The sequence below is a fragment of the Melanerpes formicivorus genome, unplaced genomic scaffold (genome assembly GCF_026170545.1).
Source record: "Melanerpes formicivorus ecotype bairdi unplaced genomic scaffold, bMelFor1.0.p_v2 SCAF_47, whole genome shotgun sequence".
Lineage (NCBI taxonomy): Eukaryota > Metazoa > Chordata > Aves > Piciformes > Picidae > Melanerpes > Melanerpes formicivorus.
Window position 1 is genome coordinate 2,396,181 of NW_027142399.1, and position 18,714 is coordinate 2,414,894.

The 18,714-nt window shown below is 51.9% G+C and overlaps 1 protein-coding gene across 2 annotated transcripts in view; it reads right to left on the reverse strand.

Annotated features, from left to right (window-relative positions):
- ETS1 (ETS proto-oncogene 1, transcription factor) overlaps window positions 1–18,714 on the reverse strand; it is a 106,233-nt gene that overhangs the window by 36,428 nt on the left and 51,091 nt on the right. For both annotated transcript variants that reach the window (XM_068159993.1, XM_068159994.1), the window contains one exon: window positions 364–483. In XM_068159993.1, the coding sequence (XP_068016094.1) occupies window positions 364–483 (120 nt within the window). The remainder of the gene's footprint in view (window positions 1–363; window positions 484–18,714) is intronic.

Here is an 18,714-nt window from a genome sequence, read left to right on the forward strand (position 1 = left end):
CCCATTTCTCCACCTGGGTTGCTTTCTCCCTATCATCAGCTTCCACTGAAGGATTCCTGCTTCTTCTCTGTATAAATGGGAGATGACTTGCAAACTGAAGTCCTGGAGCTGCCTCCAAAGGATTAGCAGGTCTCTAGAGCCTCCAGACCGGTCACCCAGCACAGCAGGACAGACAGACGTGATCTGTCAGACAGGTGTAGTTTGTAAGGGGTACTGAAAGGGTTTCCCTGCATGTCCAGACTTTTCCAGCTGAAGTTGCCAAGAAATGAGGCAAAACTACACAAAGAGGAACATCAGCTGGAGGGAGGAGCAGCCAGGCAGGAGGCCACCCTCCCTGGGGCTCACTGGGCAGCCCTGTCTTACCTTTGGGGATTCCTAGGCGCTGCTGCTCTTTTGCAAAGCCGCTGAAGGTGGCTTTCAATGCCTGAGACATCATTTCTTTGCTGCTGGGAGTTAACAAAGGCACATCTGCACATTCCATGTCTGCAAAGAAGCAGGAGAGAAAAATGGCCATAAGGAGGTGGGACTGGGAAAGACACCAGGAGTTGTGCTGGGCAGAAAAACAGAGAAATCATTCTTGTTTCTGGCATTTTCACACTCAGACCCTCTAACCCAGCATCTACACCCTGCAAGACCACAAGCAGGCTCTTAAAACACAAGAAGAAGACTCTTTGGCTTACAAAAGTCCTGTGCTTCAAGAATATAACTGAGTCACGGTGACATGGTGCACATGAGGCTCCACATAAGCCAGCCAAGAATGATCACAGAATTGTTTTGGTTGGAAAAGACCTCTAAGATCATCCAGTCCAACACCACCATGGCCATTAAACCATGTCCCCAAGTGCCATGTCCACAGGTTTCTTAAACACCTCCAGGGATGGTGACTCCAGCACCTCCCTGGGCAGCACATTCCAACACCTAACAACTCTCTCAGTGAAGAACTTTCTCCTCACCTCCAGCCTAAACTTCCCCTGGTGTAGCTATGTCCTCTTGTTCTGGTGCTGGTTGCCTGGTAGAAGAGACCAACCCCCTCCTGGCTACAACCTCCCTTCAGGTAGTTGTAGAGAGCAAGAAGGTCTCCCCTGAGCCTCCTCTTCTCCAGGCTAAACAATCCCAGCTCTCTCAGCCTCTCCTCATAGGGCTTGTGCTCACACCAGAGCAAACAAGAAAGCAAGGAGAAGAGCACCTCTGAATTCCCATTCCACCTCTGGGCTCCCAGTCCAAAGAAAGGCAAAAGGAAAAGATAAATGGCAAAGAATCCCAGGCAATCCTGGAAGAAGTAAAGCTGAGCAGGGTGAAGGAGCAGCAGAAAACCCTTTGGAGGAGGGAGGGAAAACAAAGAGCTGGAAAATCCCACATTAGCCCCAAATGACATCATGAGCACGGAGCGCTGCCACTCAGGGTGAGTCACCGAACAATGCTCAGCCACCCCCATGGGACAGCTCAGGGCCAAGCCTTGGAGTAACTCCTGAGGAGCAGCAAAGCTCTTCCTTGCTATTTTTTCCTTTTTTTTAACTTCTGTCTAATTTGGAAAGAGGCAGCAATTTGTAGCCAAAGAGTTCCATAAACAACAGCAAAGATTCAAACAAACCCTGCTCCGTCGGAATAAAGCTTTGGCTCTTCCAAGCATTCCTGAAAAACCTTCCTTCAGAGAAGGAAAGCCTCACACAACTACCACCTTGAGTCAACTGCAGCAGCCTCCTAAGCTTGGGCTACACCTCCCTCAGCATCCTGGCTAACCACCTTGAGTGAACTTCAGCAGCCTCCTAAGCTTGGGCTACACCTCCCTCAGCATCCTGGCTTAGCTCAGCAACAGCGTGACCAGCAGGGATTGTCCCCCTGAACTCAGCACTGGTGAGGTCACACCTTGAGTCCTGGGTTCAGTTTTGGGGTCCTCACTTCAAGAAGGACATTGAGAGGTTGGGGTGGGTCCAGAGGAGGGCAATGAAGCTGGCAAAGGGTCTGGAGAACAGGGCTGGTGAGGAGCAGCTCAAGGAACTGGGGTTGAGAAGAGAAAGCTGAGGGGAGACCTCGTTGCTCTCTACAGCTACATGAAAGGAGGCTGCAGGGAGGGTTCAGGTTGGTCTTTTCTCCCAAGGAAGAAGTGATAGGACAAGAGGAAACAGCCTCAATTTGCACCAGGGAGGGTTTAGGTTGGACATGAGGAACAATTTCTTCCCCAAAAGGGTTGTCAAGGCTTGGAACAGACTGTCCAGGGCAGTGCTGAGGTCTCCATCCCTAGAGGGATTGAAAAGCCGTGGAGAAGTGGTGCTGAGGGACATGATTTAGTGATGACTTGGCAGTGCTGGGTTAATGGTTGGACTTGATGACCTTAAGAGTTCTTTTGCAACCTTAATGATTCTGTGATTCTATGAAATTGCACTTCATTAGTTACTGAATTTAGCTGGAGAGGGCAGGGGAAAAAAGGAGCAGGCAGCCTCACTATCTCTGTTCTCCATCTGCTGCCCTGAGATAACACCAGGAGAAAGTGGTTCAGTGCCCCTTTCCCTTCATCCTCGTGTTACATTTGAGCACTCTGCTTGCTGTGCTCTGCGGTTGCAGAGACCACCCAGGAATCCGCTCCCCTCTGCCGCCTGGTTCAGCAGCACTGCCCTGCTCCCCGGTGCTCGGGGAGGATGAGTCAGAGGTGGGGCAAGAAAACATCTCGAGCCCCACTTTTAACACTGAACCACTCAGGAAAACCTGGGTGGAGGTGACCTCCTTTGGGCAAGCCACAGACAGCAGCAGGGCAAGGTGAGGTGGGTGCAAAACCCTGGCGCTCTCTCTCTCTCTCTCTGCAGCTCGAGTACCTCTCGCAGCCGCCTTGCTTTGTGCGGCAGGATCCGTGGGGCTGGGTTTGCACATAGCCAGCAAATCAATTGTTCAGTAGCAGGGGGGGATAAGGTTTCGGTTGAGTAAGGTGAACGCTGAGCTCTGCACAAACAACATGTCAAAACAGGGATGACTTTAAAGTGAATTCCCAGGGAGAGGTCGTCAGAGAAGCAAACAGTCTGCTCCCAGATGTGGAAGCGAAGAGCCAGAGGAAGGCCTCTGTTTAAACACCACAGTGTGCATTTCAAGGCTTCTCCTTCACACAGGAGCACAGAATGGCAGGGGCTTGAAGGGACCTCTGAAGCCCATCGAGCCCAAACACCTCATTATCACAGAATCACCAAGGTTGGGAGAGACCTCAAAGATCATCAAGTCCAACCTGGCACCACAGACCTCATAACTAAACCATGGCACCAAGTGCCACATCCAATCCCCTCTTGAACACCTTCAGGGATGGTGACTCCACCACCCTCCCTGGGCAGCACATCCCAATGGCTAACAACTCTCTCAGTGAAGAACTTTCTCCTCACCTCCAGCCTAAACTTCCCCTGGCGGAGCTTGAGCCTGTGTCCTCTTGTTCTGGGGCTGGTTGCCTGGCAGAACTCAGTTCAGGGTTGAAACCTCATCTCCTTTTTCTTTTCCCCTCTTAGACCATAGCTGCCAGTTACAATTTCTTCAGAAGACAAAGCAGCCCAAAAGCCCCCAGCCTGCTAGCAAGCCTTGTTTTAGTCAGCAGCGTTCCACATCCACAGAGCAGCTCACACATGTGAAACGAAACGTGCGCTGGTAAACCTCTGCATATGTGTCTGGGGACAAGTCTTGGCCGTGTGAGCTGGAGAAGCTGGTGAGGCCAAAAAGTTTCTCATCTAAATTCTGCCTCTGTGGGTTTGAGATCCTGAGTTTACCTAAACATCATTTTCTTTCTTAAGTGTCTGCATGGCTAGGGAGCATGATGGGCTTTACCCAGCTCTGCGTGATGCCCAGGGCACTGGGCAACCTGATCTAGCTGAGGATGCCCCTGCTTATGCAGAAGGGGTTGGACTAGATGACCTTTGGAGGTCCCTTCCAACCCAAACCATTCTGTGATTCCGTGTAACTTTCCAGGGTGCAAGGGAGGAGAGTCAGCCTGTGCTGATCATAGAAGCATAGAATCAATAAGGTTGGAAAAGTCCTCAAAGATCATCAAGTCCAACCTGTCACCCAACACTTCATGACTACTAAACCATGGCACCAAGTGCCATGTCCAATCCCTTTCTGAACACCTCCAGTGATGGTGACTCCACTACCTCCCTGGGCAGCACATTCCAATGGCTAACAGCTCTCTCTGTGAAGAACTTTCTCCTCACCTCCAGCCTAAACTTCCCCTGGTGCAGCTTGAGACTGTGTCCTCTTGTTCTGGTGCTGGTTGCCTGGGAGAAGAGACCAGCCTCCTCCTGGCTACAACCTCCCTTCAGGTAGTGGTAGAGAGCAATAAGGTCTCCCCTGAGCCTCCTCTTCTCCAGGCTAAGCAACCCCAGCTCCCTCAGCCTCTCCTTGTAGGGCTTGATATCCTCCAGCACCCACAACCAAATCCTTTGTCTTCAGCTTGGGATGTCTAAGGGTCAGAGCCAAGCAGAATTTTGGTAACAAAAGCAACCATGGCTTAGCTCCATGGGCTTCAGTTTTCACTGCTATCCAAAGCCTCTCAACAAGTTTTTCATCAAATCTTGCACAAATAAAAGGTCTCCTTTTGTGTCCCTCCTGCCGTCACACTGCACGCACGCACACACGTGCACACACAGGCTTGGAGGGCATGGATCTTTCAGATCATCCAGTCCAACCATTCTCCAGCTCTACCAAGGCTGGTCGAGTCCCCCACACCTCTGCCTCTTTTAAACACCTCCAGTGATGGGGATTCAACCACCTCCCTGGGCAGCCTGTGCCCGTCTTTGAGAACCCACATGGTGTTTGCTGCCCAGATGCCATCTCCTCCTCCCTGAGAGGGAGCTGCATTTCATTTTCCTCCTGGGAGAGCAGGCAGGGTGTTATGGTTTGATTTTTAAATAGTAACAGGAGGTGCAGTCACTCTGGAAAACGTTGTCACCAGCATCTCCAGCAGCTGTAGAGCAAAGAGAAAGGAATTTGCCTTGTGGGGAGGCAGAGAGTGACATTTAATCATCTGGCTGCAGCTTTTCAAAGCAAGGAGGGATCTGGGGGCTCACTTGGACATCCATAGGTCCATAGATTGGTTTGGGTTGGAAGGGAGCTTAAAGATCATCTGCTTCCAATCCCTGCCATGGGCAGAGACACCTTCCACTAGACCAGGTTGCTCAAGACCTCATCCAACCTGGCCTTGAACAACTCCCAGAGGGGGCATCCACAGCCTCCCTGGGCAGCCTGTCCCAGTGTCTGCCCAGATCTCGAAGGCTTCTCAAACCCAGACTCTGTTTTCCCTCCAGCAACCTGGATGAGACTCCACAAAGCCAAGAGGATAATATCAACTCTAACAGTGCCAGGAGCCAGCACCACATCAGGAGGATCTACCCAAAACTCACCGCCCTACTTGTGCGAGGTGCCGGACCGACAGACATGAAGCCTGGGAGCAAAGCAGCCTGCAACGAGGCCAAGATCACCGAGTTCATCACCCAGCCAAACCCTGACTCTGCTCTCACCAGGCTCTATAAACTATTTCTACCATTCTGATCTCTGTGCAGGACGATTTACAAACTTTGGGGCTTTTGACCTTCCGAGGCGAGCGGCCGCGCTCGCACGGCAGAGCAGCCACAGCTGATTGCATAAGCACGAGAGATGGCAGCAAAGGGGGGAAAAAACCCAACAACCCTGCTCTGAGCAGCAGCAAAGTCATCTTTCACCCCAGTTTCCACTCAGGGTCAGTGCCTCTCTAAAGCTCCCTTCGGCCACTCGCTTTCTTTCCCATCAAAAAGCCCCAGTGTGTCCTTGTCTGGTCCCTGTTATTTGACCCAGCAGCCTGTGTGTAAATGGATGTGGCCAGAGTGGAGCCAGATGACCCAGTGGCCTCTTCCTGCCCTGGCTCTGATGGATGGACACTAAGGTCAGGAACCCAACGTGCTGTAGTCTCAGGTAAAAGCCTCCTCATCCTCCCCTTTCTGGACCAGAGGCTAACTCCAATGTATGCTGACACTGTGAAGGTTTCATGCCCTTTGGTGCTTCCAAATAGCATGGGGAGATGTCTGTTGGTTTCAAACCAGACCTTTTGGAGACAGCCCAGAAAACCATCTCTCTAAGATGCTAATTGGTACTTGTCTCCCTCAAAAGACCTCAGTCCTTGAGCTAGCTCAGATGCTTCTCTGAGCCACCAGTGATGCCCACTTTGAGATGTCCATGGTCCAGGACATCCTCCCACCTGGGATGCCTGTGATGGAGCAGAAGTTTCTCAGAGGCTCAAGAAAGGACAAGAGTCTACTCTCTTGCCTTCTTCCTGTGTGCCCACAGTGAATCTGTGACCACCAAGCCCCAAAACTCCCCATCTCCAGCCCACACCAAGTCCGACACTGCCTGAGCTCATCCCACCCCTTCTGAGCCCCCTCTGTCCCAGCCTTCCTGAGGACCAAAACCAGGGTAGAGCCAGGGATGGGGGAAGCTGAAGGACAGAAGATTTCCCAGCAGCCCCCAGCTAGCAGGGTTCAGCCGCTGAGAAACCTTTCTCAGGATGAGAGGAGGCTGGGAAGAGGGGAGCCAGGAGCTGAGACCCTTCCCACGCTCCCCAGCCAAGCGCTACGGAGGCACCACCTCCCCAGGTCAGGTTTCCACCACCAACACCAGGCACCTCCGTTCCCCCTGGGGCAGCTCTGCCTTTCCCAGGTGCCCCCAGCTTCGGAGCAGGGACACCCGGGCAGCTAACCCCAGCTGAGCCCCCTGTTATTTAGGCAGGATTAGGCAAAAATTTGCCTGCACTTTTGAACTGTTTTCACAAGCCTTGCCTCTCACTCCCACGCAGGAAGCAGGAGAGGAGCCGGCCTGTTCCAATTAGGGCTCCTTGGCCCAAAAGGGCAGAGAAAATTAGGGGGGGGGTGGGGGAAAGGGAAAGTGGGATAGAAAGCTGGAGAAAAGGGAACAGAGGGAAGCAAGGATGGAAGGAAGGAAGGATGGAAGGAAGGAAGGGTGGAGGGAAGCAAGGAAGGGTGAGCACAGGGCTTGCTGAGGATGGGCGAGAAAGGGAGAGGTGGAGGGCAGGGTAGAGGAGAGATTTGGTTTCCCTTCATGCAGCACCTCAGCAGAGATCAGCTCTGCTTCCCTCACCAAAAGCACAAGACATTTGCTATTTTAATTTAAAATAAATACAGTACTTTAAAAGAAAAAGCAATAAGTAGGTGTGGGGTTTTTTTTTTTTCCTCTTCTCTCTCCTTCAAGCAGTGAAAAATAAATATTCTGAGATGAAAGCTGGGCTTCAAGAGAAAAAAACAAGAGAGGAAACCAAAAGCCCACACTGCTTAGCGCTGCAGAAAGCACAACAAAGCAGGCTTTCTTCCGGCATTCAGCAGCTTTCTTATGGAGATGTGGTGTGTCATGGGGGCCAGAGCTCTGCCCCTAAACAGAGGGCCTGAAAACTCTTCCCTAAATGCAGATAAAAGCATTTCTCCCAAGCTGGGACTCCTGGCACTTAGAGCATCACAGGGAGGGAAGGAAGGAGAGGAAAGGTTGAGGTGAGGGCGAGATGTTGGGATGCTCTGCTCGGCCTCAGGTCTCTGTAAAATGGAGACAGCGTTGCTTGGGTGCAAGGAGGCACTCAGGGGAGATGTGCCCATGAGGAAAACTGGACACAAGAGGTGAGGCAGTGCTTGTCTCCTGGTGAGGAAGCAGGCAGCAGCACCAGCAGGTGAAAGGATGCTTCCCCCACTATCGAAGTCCCAGGCTTTGCTCTCCAAGCCTGCTGCCCTCCTTTAGGCTCCTTTCCATTCCCTCTCTCCCAGCTTTATGATGTGGGTGTTGGACGGAGATCCTGGGAAAGCAGCATCCCCTCCAGTCCCAGGAGCTCGCAGGGGAACAGCAGCTTGGTGGTCACAGCTTGTTTGGTCCTCCCTGGCTTTTGTGGGGAGAGGAAGGGAAAGAAGTGCAAGAGAAACCCCTGGGCTGAAGTGAAGCAAAACCACAGGGCTTGAGTCAACGCTTGCTGCTACGGTGGGAACATTGCCTCAGCCTCAGCAGCAGGGACAGGACCTGCAGTAGGGCTTTCCTTGGTGGGGAGCTTTGCTCTGTCCCCCCCATTTCAGCTGCTAGAAGGGGCACAGATGGACACAAGCAAGCATCAGCCACCTCTGAGGTTGGGGAACATGGCCATGGTTTAACAGTTCTCAGAGAAACTATGCAAAGCAGTCAGCAAAAAGATTTTTCCACCAAGACCAAGCAGCAGCAGAGGTTAAGCCCTGCTATGAGGCCACCACTGTTAACCCAATGCAAGCCACCACCACCAAGGCAAACACTCCTGAATCGGCTTCCAAATGGCTTCAAATATAACAGCATCTTGGCTACCAACTTCCCAAGCCTTTGGTGAACCCTGCAGCCTGATGGCAGAGCCTGGAATTAATTACACCCCTGTGGAGGCTAAGGTCACAGCTCAGGAGGCTGCAGCCACCTGTCCAAACCTGCTCTGGAGTTGAAGCATCTTCTTGCAGTGCTCAAGCCCTCATCACCCTTCACCATCCCAGTTACACAGAATCATAGAATGCACTGGGTTGGAAGGGACCTTTAAAAGTCAACTTGTCCAACCCTCCTGCAGTAAGCAGGGACAACCCCAACTAGATCAGGCTGCTTGGAGCCACATCAAGCTTGACCTTGAATGCCTCCAGGGACAGGGCCTTCCCCACCTTCCTGGGCAACCTGTTCCAGCATTCCATCACCCTCATAATAAAGAATTTCTTCCTAATGTCCAACCTGAATCTATCTTTCTCCAGTTTCAAACCATTGTCTCTTGTCCTGTCACTACAAACCCTTCTAAACAGCCCCTCCCTGGCTCTCCTGCAGCCACCTTCAAACACTGGAAATCCCCCCCAGGAGTCTTCTCTTTTCCAGGCTGAACAGTCCCAACTCTCAGCCTGTCAAACAGCCAGGGTGTCCCCCTCTGAAATTGACTTAGGAGCTCACTTCCAGGCCGGTTTGAGCCTTGCCCTTCCTCAGCAGGGCTGGGAGGACACTTCCCTGCCTCGCACAGCCCCATGAGGCTGCTTCCCCCAGTGCTAATTCGCTCTAATCCCTGTGAACCGCAGTGCTCCGCAGCTCTAATCCCCCTGCTCAGGCACACGCTGCTAATGGGGGCGTGGGGTGGGCTCAGCAAAGCCTGTAATGGACACCCAGCCCCAAGTGAAAGGAGGTCAAGTGGAAACACCAAGGCCAGGTCCTGCCCATGTCAGCTGCCCTGTATCAGTTCTCCAGCTCTGGGGGACGCTCCTCTGCAAAGGAGAGGCTCAAACCCAGCTCCTCACATCCCAAGTGCCAGCAGCAAAGCTCAAATTGCTCCGCAGCAACGAGAAGAAAAGAGGTCCCCAAAGGCAGCGATCCCCACCGAGCAAACTGCCAGATAGTCTGTGCTGCTTGGAAGGCTGCCTGAGGTATTCCACTGGCTCCTGCCTGGGACCAGAAGCTTCTTGAAATTCCTCACTCTCTTCAGGCTGGGCTCCTCCACCACCCTGGATGTTTCCATTGCCACAAGACCACAGCCTGAACCCTCCCAAAGCGAAGCCACAGCTAAGGTCTGGCACTCCATGAAACAGTGGTCCTGGTCAGCCCCACCATCTGAGAGAGAACACACTGCTGCCCAGGCACACTCTAAACTGGACTTCTGCTGTACCCACCTTAAATCTCTGGCTGATGATGCCATTTCTGCCATCTTCAATGAAGAAGTGATGTGACTTTTGCCTTCCAGGATTTGAAATGGGAGCTGGAGAGGGACTTTTTCCAAAGGCATGGAGTGACAAGACAAGGGGAAATGGCTTTGAACTGCAAAAAGCCAGACTTAGATTGGACATTAGGAAGCAGTTCTTCCCCATCAGGGTGGTGAGACCCTAGAACAGGTTGCCCAGAGACATTGTGAAGGCTCCAAACCTGGAAGTGTACAAAGCCAGGTTGGATGGGGCCTTGAGCAACCTGGTCTAGTGGAAGGTGTCCTTGCCCATGGCAGGGAGGTTGGAACTAGATGATCTTTAAGGTCCTTTCCAACCCAAACCATTCTATGATTCAATATTAACCTCCCCCTCCATCATCACCCAGGGATACAGAGAGACACACAATGGAGACTCAGCTCCAAAGCCTCCAGCTGCTTGCTCCAAGGAAGGGCTGGGATGCCAAACCATGTGTGATCATCCCCCAGCAAAGGGAGAGCCCAGATTTTGCAAGTCTGGGTTGAGGTTAATCGACAGAACATTGTGTGAGGAAGATGCTGTTAGGATGGGAAGTGTGAACAGGGAAGGCTGAGATCTCTTGGCAGAGCTGTCCCCTTTGCAGCAGGGCTAAGGGCCAAAGAACCTTCACTCATGCTGAGCTTTCATCACCCCACAAAGGGATCCCAACCCCTCCACGCTGGCTGAAATGCACCTGAAGAAGCCTCCATGCCAACACATTTGCAGGCAGCTCCACATGACCTCACAGCTCAGGATGGTTTCCTTGCGTCTCCACGGCCACGTGAAATGACTCCGTGCCCAGCATGAAAAATCAATTATGTGTGCTGCCCAGCACCGCAATATGACACACTGCTGATGCAGATGGACTCCACAGATGTCTCTGCCCACTGGTCCCTCAACTATCCTTGCCTCAGGAAGGGATTAGACATGCAGACACTCAGCCAAATGCCTCCAATCTGTCTGTCCCAAGGAATTCCCCGACCTTCACTCGCTTTTCAGCTCAAATCCTCCAGAAACTGATCTCTCTGTGTCCTGGCCTTAGCCCTTGGCCCCAGGCTGAGTCAATGCCACATCACGCCCAGCCACGAGGGTACCACATGGCAGGACACAGGCTGAAGTGCCCTCAAGCCAGGATGATGTTCAACCCCCAAAACATATCCCTCCACATCAAAGTCATTCTCCTCCACTCCCCAGCTCCCTCATTCACAAATCAAGACTGTTTGTTCGGGCTGGACCTGCTGTGGAGCCACACTGGTGGTGTCCATATGATAAGTGCCACTTGGTCATCAGCAGAAGGTGCCATGGACATTCCTGTGGCATTCCTCAAGCCCAGGATATCTCCACACAGATTCATAGAATGGTTTGGGTTGGAAGGGACCTTAATCAAGTTCCAACCCCCCTGCCATGGGCAGGGACACCTCCCACCAGCCCAGGTTGCTCAAGGTTTCATCCAGCCTGGCCTTCAACAACTCCAGGAAGGGGACATCCACAACCCCCCTGGGCAACCTGTTCCAGGGTCTCACCACCCTCACTGGAAAGAATTTGTCCTTAATCTCCAGTCTAAATCTGCCCTCCTCAAGCTTCAATCCATTCCCTCTTGTCTTATCACATGATGCAGAGACCATGAAGGCAGTGATGAAGGGATCATAGAATCCTAGAATGGCTTAGGCTGGAAGAGACCTTAGAGATCATCTAATCCAACCTCTCTGCCGTGGGCAGGGTTGCCTCTCAACTAGACCAGAGCTGAGCTGATGGTGAGGAAGGGAGGCTCAAGGGCAAGAAGGGAGTCTGGATGATGAGGAAGGGAGGCTTGGCAGCTCTGGGTCACCTCCCAGGCACAGATGCCGCCGCAGGGCAGCAGGGTACGGGGGCGAAGCTTGCCACATCTCTCTGCAGCTGCAGATTCCTGCTGCTGTCCCACCTCCACCTCCTTCCTGGCCAACCCTTCCCTCCAGGGCAGCGCCAGGCAGACGTAGAGCCGGGCAGGCACAAGAAACCCTTACGCAGCCGATTGCTCAACGGCAGGGTGCAAGTTGCAGCACATCACATCCCCCACGGATTGCAGAGGATGGCTGCTGCTGCCTTACTCAGAGAAAACCCTTCTGCTAATGCTCAGGCTTTGGTATTACCTTTCTTTTTCTCTGTATACAGTAAGGGAGTGTTTTGGCTCTGCCCAGGAAGCATGAGCAGGAAGAGTATGTGCAGAGGAGGAGAAGCCCAAAAGCTTTACCCTCTGCTCAGCCAGTGACCACCAGGTCCCCACTTCACCACTCCATGCACAGAATACCAGGTTGGAAGGGATCCCAAGGATCATCTGGTCCAGCCTTTCCAGGTAACAGAGGAGTTGAAATGAGCTGGCCCAGCACCCTGCCCAGATGAGCCTTAAATCTGTCCAACATAGGGGAATCCACTGCTGCCCCTGGGAGATGATTCCGATGTCCAACTGTTCTCATGGGGGGGACATTGTCTTCTGAGGTTCAATGGGAACCTCCCCAGCAGCAGCTTGTCCCCATAACTCCTTGTCTTTTCCATGGGACTCCTTGTAAAGAGAGTCTCCACCCTCCTGGTAGCCACACTGTGCTGGTCCATGGTAATAAGGGCTGCCCTAAGCCTTCTCTTCTCAAGGCTGACCAAAGGCAGCTCTCTCAGCCTTTCCTCATATGGCAGAGTTTCCATTCCCCTGAAATCCCTTTCTGCCCAAAGAGGTGCCACCACACAGGAGGACTCCAGCCCTGCCCTCCCTTATCAGGCCAAGCTGTCCAGTGGTCTTTGCAATCAGCAAAGGAGAAGAGGAGAGATTAGGTTATTTATTCAAAACCAAACAAATAATTGCAGAGGCTTTCCTTGCAAACAGATGAGGGTTGGGAGGTCAGAGCGCGGCTGGCAAATCTCAGCCCTGTTTGCTCTGCCTAAATAATATCAGAGCACAGACAATCAATCACTGTAATCAAGAAAATTATTTGTAATTCCTTGGAGCAAACAGTCAGCTCTGCTGGCAGCTGCCAAGAGACAGCAGGCAGCACAACGATCCACACAGCTCCAATTCCCCTGCACTAGATGCAGATTCACCTCTTTGCATCGCTGGATTTGCTGCCCTGAGGACCTGCACTCACAAGCACCTTGACACCCCACCCCCCCCTCCCAAGGCATCCTTCCTCCCTTGCTGCAGCTCACAAAATGCACACAACAACCTCCAGCAGCTGAAATCAAAGCCAAAGTTGCTCAGGAGATTTGCTGCGTGCCCTGAGTGTCTTCCCAACACCAGCTGCACCTCTCAGCACCACAGGTCAGGTAGGGTTAGAGAGTGGTTGGACTTGATGGTCTTAAAGGTCTTTTCCAGCCCAAACCATTCTGTGGTTGTTTAACAGGAAGGGAGAAAGAGTCAACTATCACAAGAGGCAATAGATGCTCAGAGCAAAGGATCTGTTCTCTTTGCTCTGCTGCCTGAGCCAGATCCATCTCCTTCAAGAGAGGTTCTCATGGCTGGGATGAAAGCCATGCAAGTGAAGGCATCACTGAGGCAAGGCAAGTGAGGGTTAGCTTCGTAACTGTCCCCTCCTTGGGGCCAGAAGGACAAGGGACAAAGTCATGTTACCTATCATCTGGACACTGTTTCACCTCCCTCTGCCCTGAGAGTGGACCAAGTGCTCAGCTCTTCCAGTGATGGAGACCAGGAAGGGCCCTGGGAGGAACCTGGGAACCAAAACTCTCCATCCCACATCAGTCAGAGTGCTTCAAAAATACCAGTGCCAAGTCAATTTCATTCCACAGCATCCCAGGAATGACTCTCCTGCAGACAAGGAAAGGAAGGCAAAGAACAAGAGGATTTTCCAAAGCACTCCAGGCAGCTGAAGAGCCCTTATTACACCTCCTCCATCCAGAGTTGCTGGGCTTTGCTCCTTCTGGGCCACACCTTTCAAGCATCCCCATTCACAAGAGCAAGGGTTTTCCCAAACAACCCCAGGAAGGTCTTCTTTTCCAGCTCCAGCTTCTAGGAACCTTCCCACTGGAGAAGGGATGAGCACACAGATTGGGCCAAACAAAGCCCTGGGAAGATGAAGAAGGTGGGAGTGAGCTGAGGAAGGCAGCCAAGGATGAATTAGGCTGCCCCATCAGCTTCAGTCATCCCCAGCCCAGAGCCAAGGGCTGTCCAGGACAGGGATTATGTCACCTATTGGCCTCAGCCTGGAGAGATGGGAGAGCGAAGGGCGGGCAGGGATAAATCGGAGCGGCTGGAGGTGCTCGGATTTGTCCAGAGGAAGCTTGAGCTTGGAAACCTCAGTGAAGGCTGGAGGGGGGTGGGAAGAGAGGGTGAGACACTCACAGCCCTCGCATCCACCCCGCGCAGCATCCGGAAGCTATTAAGGAATTACAGCCTGCCTGGCCCCGAGCCTTCCCCGGCAGAAGTGCCTGGGAGCAGATGGTGAAAGGGCTGATTGAATTCGGCTGCTCAGGCCAAGAGGCTATTAGGAGGAGACATAAATGGAGGATGGGGGTGGAGGGGGTGTCATTTGGAGACTCAGGAGCTGGGAGCCCTTGCCAGGAACTCTGGGAATCCTCCGCCGAGTGTAACAAGCTTGGAGGAGCTGCAGCAGGGCCCTGGATGGGTGGCTTAGGGGTGCAAACCCCACTGCTGCCTTTGCTGGGAGGTGCTTTAGGGCTGGGGTGAAACCTTAAGTATATGGGGAGTGGGAGATTCCTCTCCTCAGACACCTCCATTTCAAAAGACAGCAAAGCCACCAAGGTGGACAAGAACCCTTCCAGGAAAGCAAGATGCCCCCAGAGACCTTTGTCCCTGCAGTTACACCCCCAGGAGCTGTGTGCTCCTGAGCCTGGATCCCAGAAGCTAATGGAACTGGCAGCTCAGCAGCTCTGCCCACCCACAGGGCCAACTTTCCTCCCTAAAAGCTGCAGGTTTGCAAAGATCCCCCAGTGCCAGCCTGGTCTCATCCCATCCCTGACGCCCATGGGACGGCACTAGGCATAGGACCAGACCTCCCAAAGCGCCTTCAAAAGGGGATGGGGACTGAAGTGACTCTGGGTGGGGAGGAGGTGGGAAGAAAAAGGCCAGAGAAACACGTAGGATGAAGAGAAGCCATGAGCCAAAAAAGCACAAATGGCACTCATAAGGCATCCAGGGCACTGCTGAGGGTACTGCCAGTGCCTGAAGAAAAACCCTGATGGAAGAATGGAAATTCCTGGGGATGAAGGAAGGGTTTAAACCCCTCCCTGGCAAGCAAGGGAAGAAAAAGAAGGAATGCCCCAAAACTCAACACAGCCCCAAGCTATCTCCCTGCCCTGGCAAACCAGCTCCTCACAGCCCTGTGTCCTGGGCAGGGGGGAGGTGCCAGGCACCAGCTCCACATCCAGCCCTCATTTTACCAAGGGGAATAAAAGGTCCGAATGAACCCCCTGGGGCTCCCTTGGCTGCCTGCCCCAGCTTCCCGAGGTTGGGAAATCGGGATCCTGGTCAGGGCCGTGCTGGAGGGGCCGGGCAGGGAAGGCTCCGTGACCGTCAGGGGAATCTTTAGGAGCAATCTTTTCCGAGACAAGTCATGAGATTATTCCTTGCCTGGAATTTGCTCCCGCGGCTCCCATCGGCCCCGGAGTGCTGAGTCAAGAGACCGCCGGGGCTGTGCCCTCCAGATGAGTAAATAAATTGCCATGAGGAGCGGTGGGGTGGCTGGGAGGAGGGGTGTAGAGGGGAAAGATGAAAGGAGGGAGGGGACCCAATGACTCCTGGAGCTTTCCTCCCCGGGACACAGCCCAGCTTGGCAAGGGGCTTCGCTGCTGCCTTGCAACGCACCGAGTTAGTCACCGGATTAAGGAGCGCGGTTACACATGCTGGCGCTCAGCTCTTTAAAGGCAAATCATCCTCCCAGCTTTGCTGCTCTCTCAGGCTCTTTACCCACTCCCCTCCTCCCCCTTTTCTTCCCTTCATTGTTATTGATTTTAAACTATTTTTAGGTCTTTTTTTTTTTTAGGTCATGTGGGTGCTGATCAACAGCCAGTTGAATAGGAGCCAGCAGTGCGTCCAGGTGGCCAAGAAAGTCAGCAAAGCCCTGCCTTGGATCAGCAATGGTGTGGCCAGCAGGACCAGGGCAGGGATGGTCCCCCTGTACTCAGCACTGGTGAGGTCACACCTTGAGCATGGTGGGCAGTTTTGGGCCACTTACTCAAAGAAGGATATTGAGGGGCAGGAGCACATCCAGAGAAGGGCAAGAAAGCTGGTGAGGGGTCTGGAGAACAGGAGCAGTTGAAGGAACTGGGGGTGTTTAGTCTGGAAAAGAGGAGACTGAGGGGAGACCTCACTCTCTACAACTCCCTGAAAGGAGGTTGGAACCAGGTAGGGCTCCTTCTTGCAAGGCACAAGTGATAGAACAAGAAGAAATGTCACCAAGTTGCACCAGGGGAAGTTTAGGTTGGACATTACAATAAAGTTCTTCATGGAAAGGGTTCTGAAACACTGGAATGAGCTCCCCAGCTGAATTCCCATCCCTGGAGGCATTTAAAAGATGGAGAGGTGTGATGCTGAGGAACATGGCTTAGCACCAGCCTTAGCAGAGTTACGTAATGATTGACCTCGATGATCTGAAAGGTCTTCTCCCACCAAAACCATCTGATGAATCTAACCTGCAGTGAGTGCTTGGATGAGCTGCCAGCAAACCCCTAGAGATGCCAAGGAAGAGGCAGCCCTTAATCAGAGCCTGGGGAAACCAAACAGCCAGAAGATTGGTCTGCTGCCTGCCAAGCCCCCTTCCCTCCTCACCCTGCTGGCGTCACAGGGGTCACTCTCCAGGCTCCACATGGCCCTGGCTGCTCGGGGCTCGGCCGTCGGAAAGCAGGAAGGCACAAGAGTCATCCAGCTCCCAGGCAAAGCAGGCGCCCAGCCGGGGCCTTTCAAGTCGCAAGCTTTAGAAGCCAGCTTCAAATCTGGAGCCGCTTAGAGGGCTGGGAAGCAGCCCCAGTGACTAACCAGCCCGCCGGGCCGCGGCTACCGTGACAGCTCCGAAACCCCACGGCTGGTGCTGGCAAGCCGAACGTTCCCAGCGCCGCGGCGGCACCGGCCTTCCCAGAACCAGGGACAGCCCTCTCACACCAAGCCTCAATGCCCTCTCATCCCTTCCAAAGGCTGGACCCAGGGAACACCAGGAGGTGAGGGGACAGGACAGGGAGGTGCAGTGCTACTGTTTGACCTGCTGGGCTCATCGTGCTGCCTGCGGCTAACGCTGGGGGGGGAATAAAGGAGGTTTCTTTCCCCTGTTCCTGGCTGTAAATGAGTTGGAATTGTGTGTGCTGACCTCATGGAGAGGTTGGGTAACATGCCTTGAGTGTTTTAAAAGAGAAAGCACTTGGCATTGCCTTCTCAAGCTGCTTCTAACAATAATATGTAAAAAAAACCAAACACCAACATAAAAAGGGGAAGAAAAAATCCCCAAAGACCCAAATTTCACGTGTTCCACTCCATCTTTTTCCAATTTTTCCAGTGGAAAAAGCCAGGAGGACTCAGCTTTTGCAAGTTGTTTCTTCTGGTGGCTCAGGTTTCAGTAAATAGTTTCTCAAAACTAAAAGGTAAAGGGAAGGAAAGAAAGAGAGAAAGAGAGAAAGAAAGAGAAAGAAAGAGAGAAAGAAAGAGAAACAAAGAGAGAAAGAGAGAGAAAGAGAAATAAAAAGGGAGAAAGAAAGAGAAAGGAAGAAAGAGAGAAAGAGAGAGAAAGGAAGAGAGAAAGAGAGAAAGAGGGAGAGAGAAAGAGAGAAAGAGAGAAAGAGAAAGAAAAAGGGAGAAAGAAAGAGAAAGGGAGAGAAAGGGAGAAAGAGAAAGAGGAAGAGAAAGAAAGAGAGAGAAAGAGAAAGAGGGAGAGAGAGAGAAAGAAAAAGGGAGAAAGAGAGAAAGAAAGAAAGATAAAAAGAGAGAAAGAAGGAGAAAGAAAGGGAGAAAGAGAGAAGGAGAGAAAGAGAGAGAGAAAGAAAGAGAGAGAGAGAAAGAGAGGAAGAAAGAGAGGAAGAAAGAAAGAAAGAGAGGAAGAAAGAGAGGAAGAAAGAGAGGAAGAAAGAGAGGAAGAAAGGAAGAAAGAGAGAAAGAAAGAGAGAGAGAAAGAGAGAAAGAAAGAAAGAAAGAGAAAGAGAGAAAGAGAGAGAGAAAGAGAGAAAGAAAGAGAGAAAGAAAGAGAGAAAGAAACAGAGAAAGAAAGAGAGGAAGAAAGAGAGGAAGAAAGAGAGAAAGAAAGAGAGGAAGAGAGGAAGAGAGGAAGAGAGGAAGAGAGGAAGAGAGGAAGAGAGGAAGAGAGGAAGAGAGGAAGAGAGAAAGAAAGAAAGAGAGAAAGAAAGAAAGAGAGAAAGAAAGAAAGAGAGAAAGAAAGAGAGAAAGAAAGAAAGAGAGAAAGAAAGAAAGAGAGAAAGAAAGAAAGAGAGAAAGAAAGAGAGAAAGAGAGAAAGAGAGAAAGAGAGAAAGAAAGAAAGAGAGAAAGAAAGAAAGAAAGAGAGAAAGAAAGAAAGAGAGAAAGAAAGAAAGAAAGAAAGAAAGAAAGAAAGAAAGAAAGAAAGAAAGAAAGAAAGAAAGAAAGAAAGAAAGAAAGAAAGAAAGAAAGAAAGAAAGAAAGAAAGAAAAGAAAGAAAAGAAAGAGAGAAAGCAACAAGCCAACCCCTTTGCAGCTCCTAGAAGACTGACCAGAATGAAGTGGTTTTGCACAAGCACAGGCAAACACCTATGGATAAAATAACTTTCATGTGGGTCAAAAAGCCGCATTTTGATGACTGTGAGAGATGGTGATGATGGGGAGGGAAAAAAAGAAAGCCCAAAGGGCTTCCCAATGTTCAGCTCCACATTTTAGGGTCTACAGGCTGCAGGAGCAGTGGCAGCTCTCCCTTAGTCAGCAGTTTCATCCAGGACATCCCAGGAGAGACAGCATCCCAGTGGAAATCCCAGCCCAGGATTCCAGCCACAAGGATATGCAACTCTCATCCTGCTGTGCAAGATGCTTGGATCCTAGAGGGACAATGGGCTCAACTGTTTCTCTTCTCTCCAAAA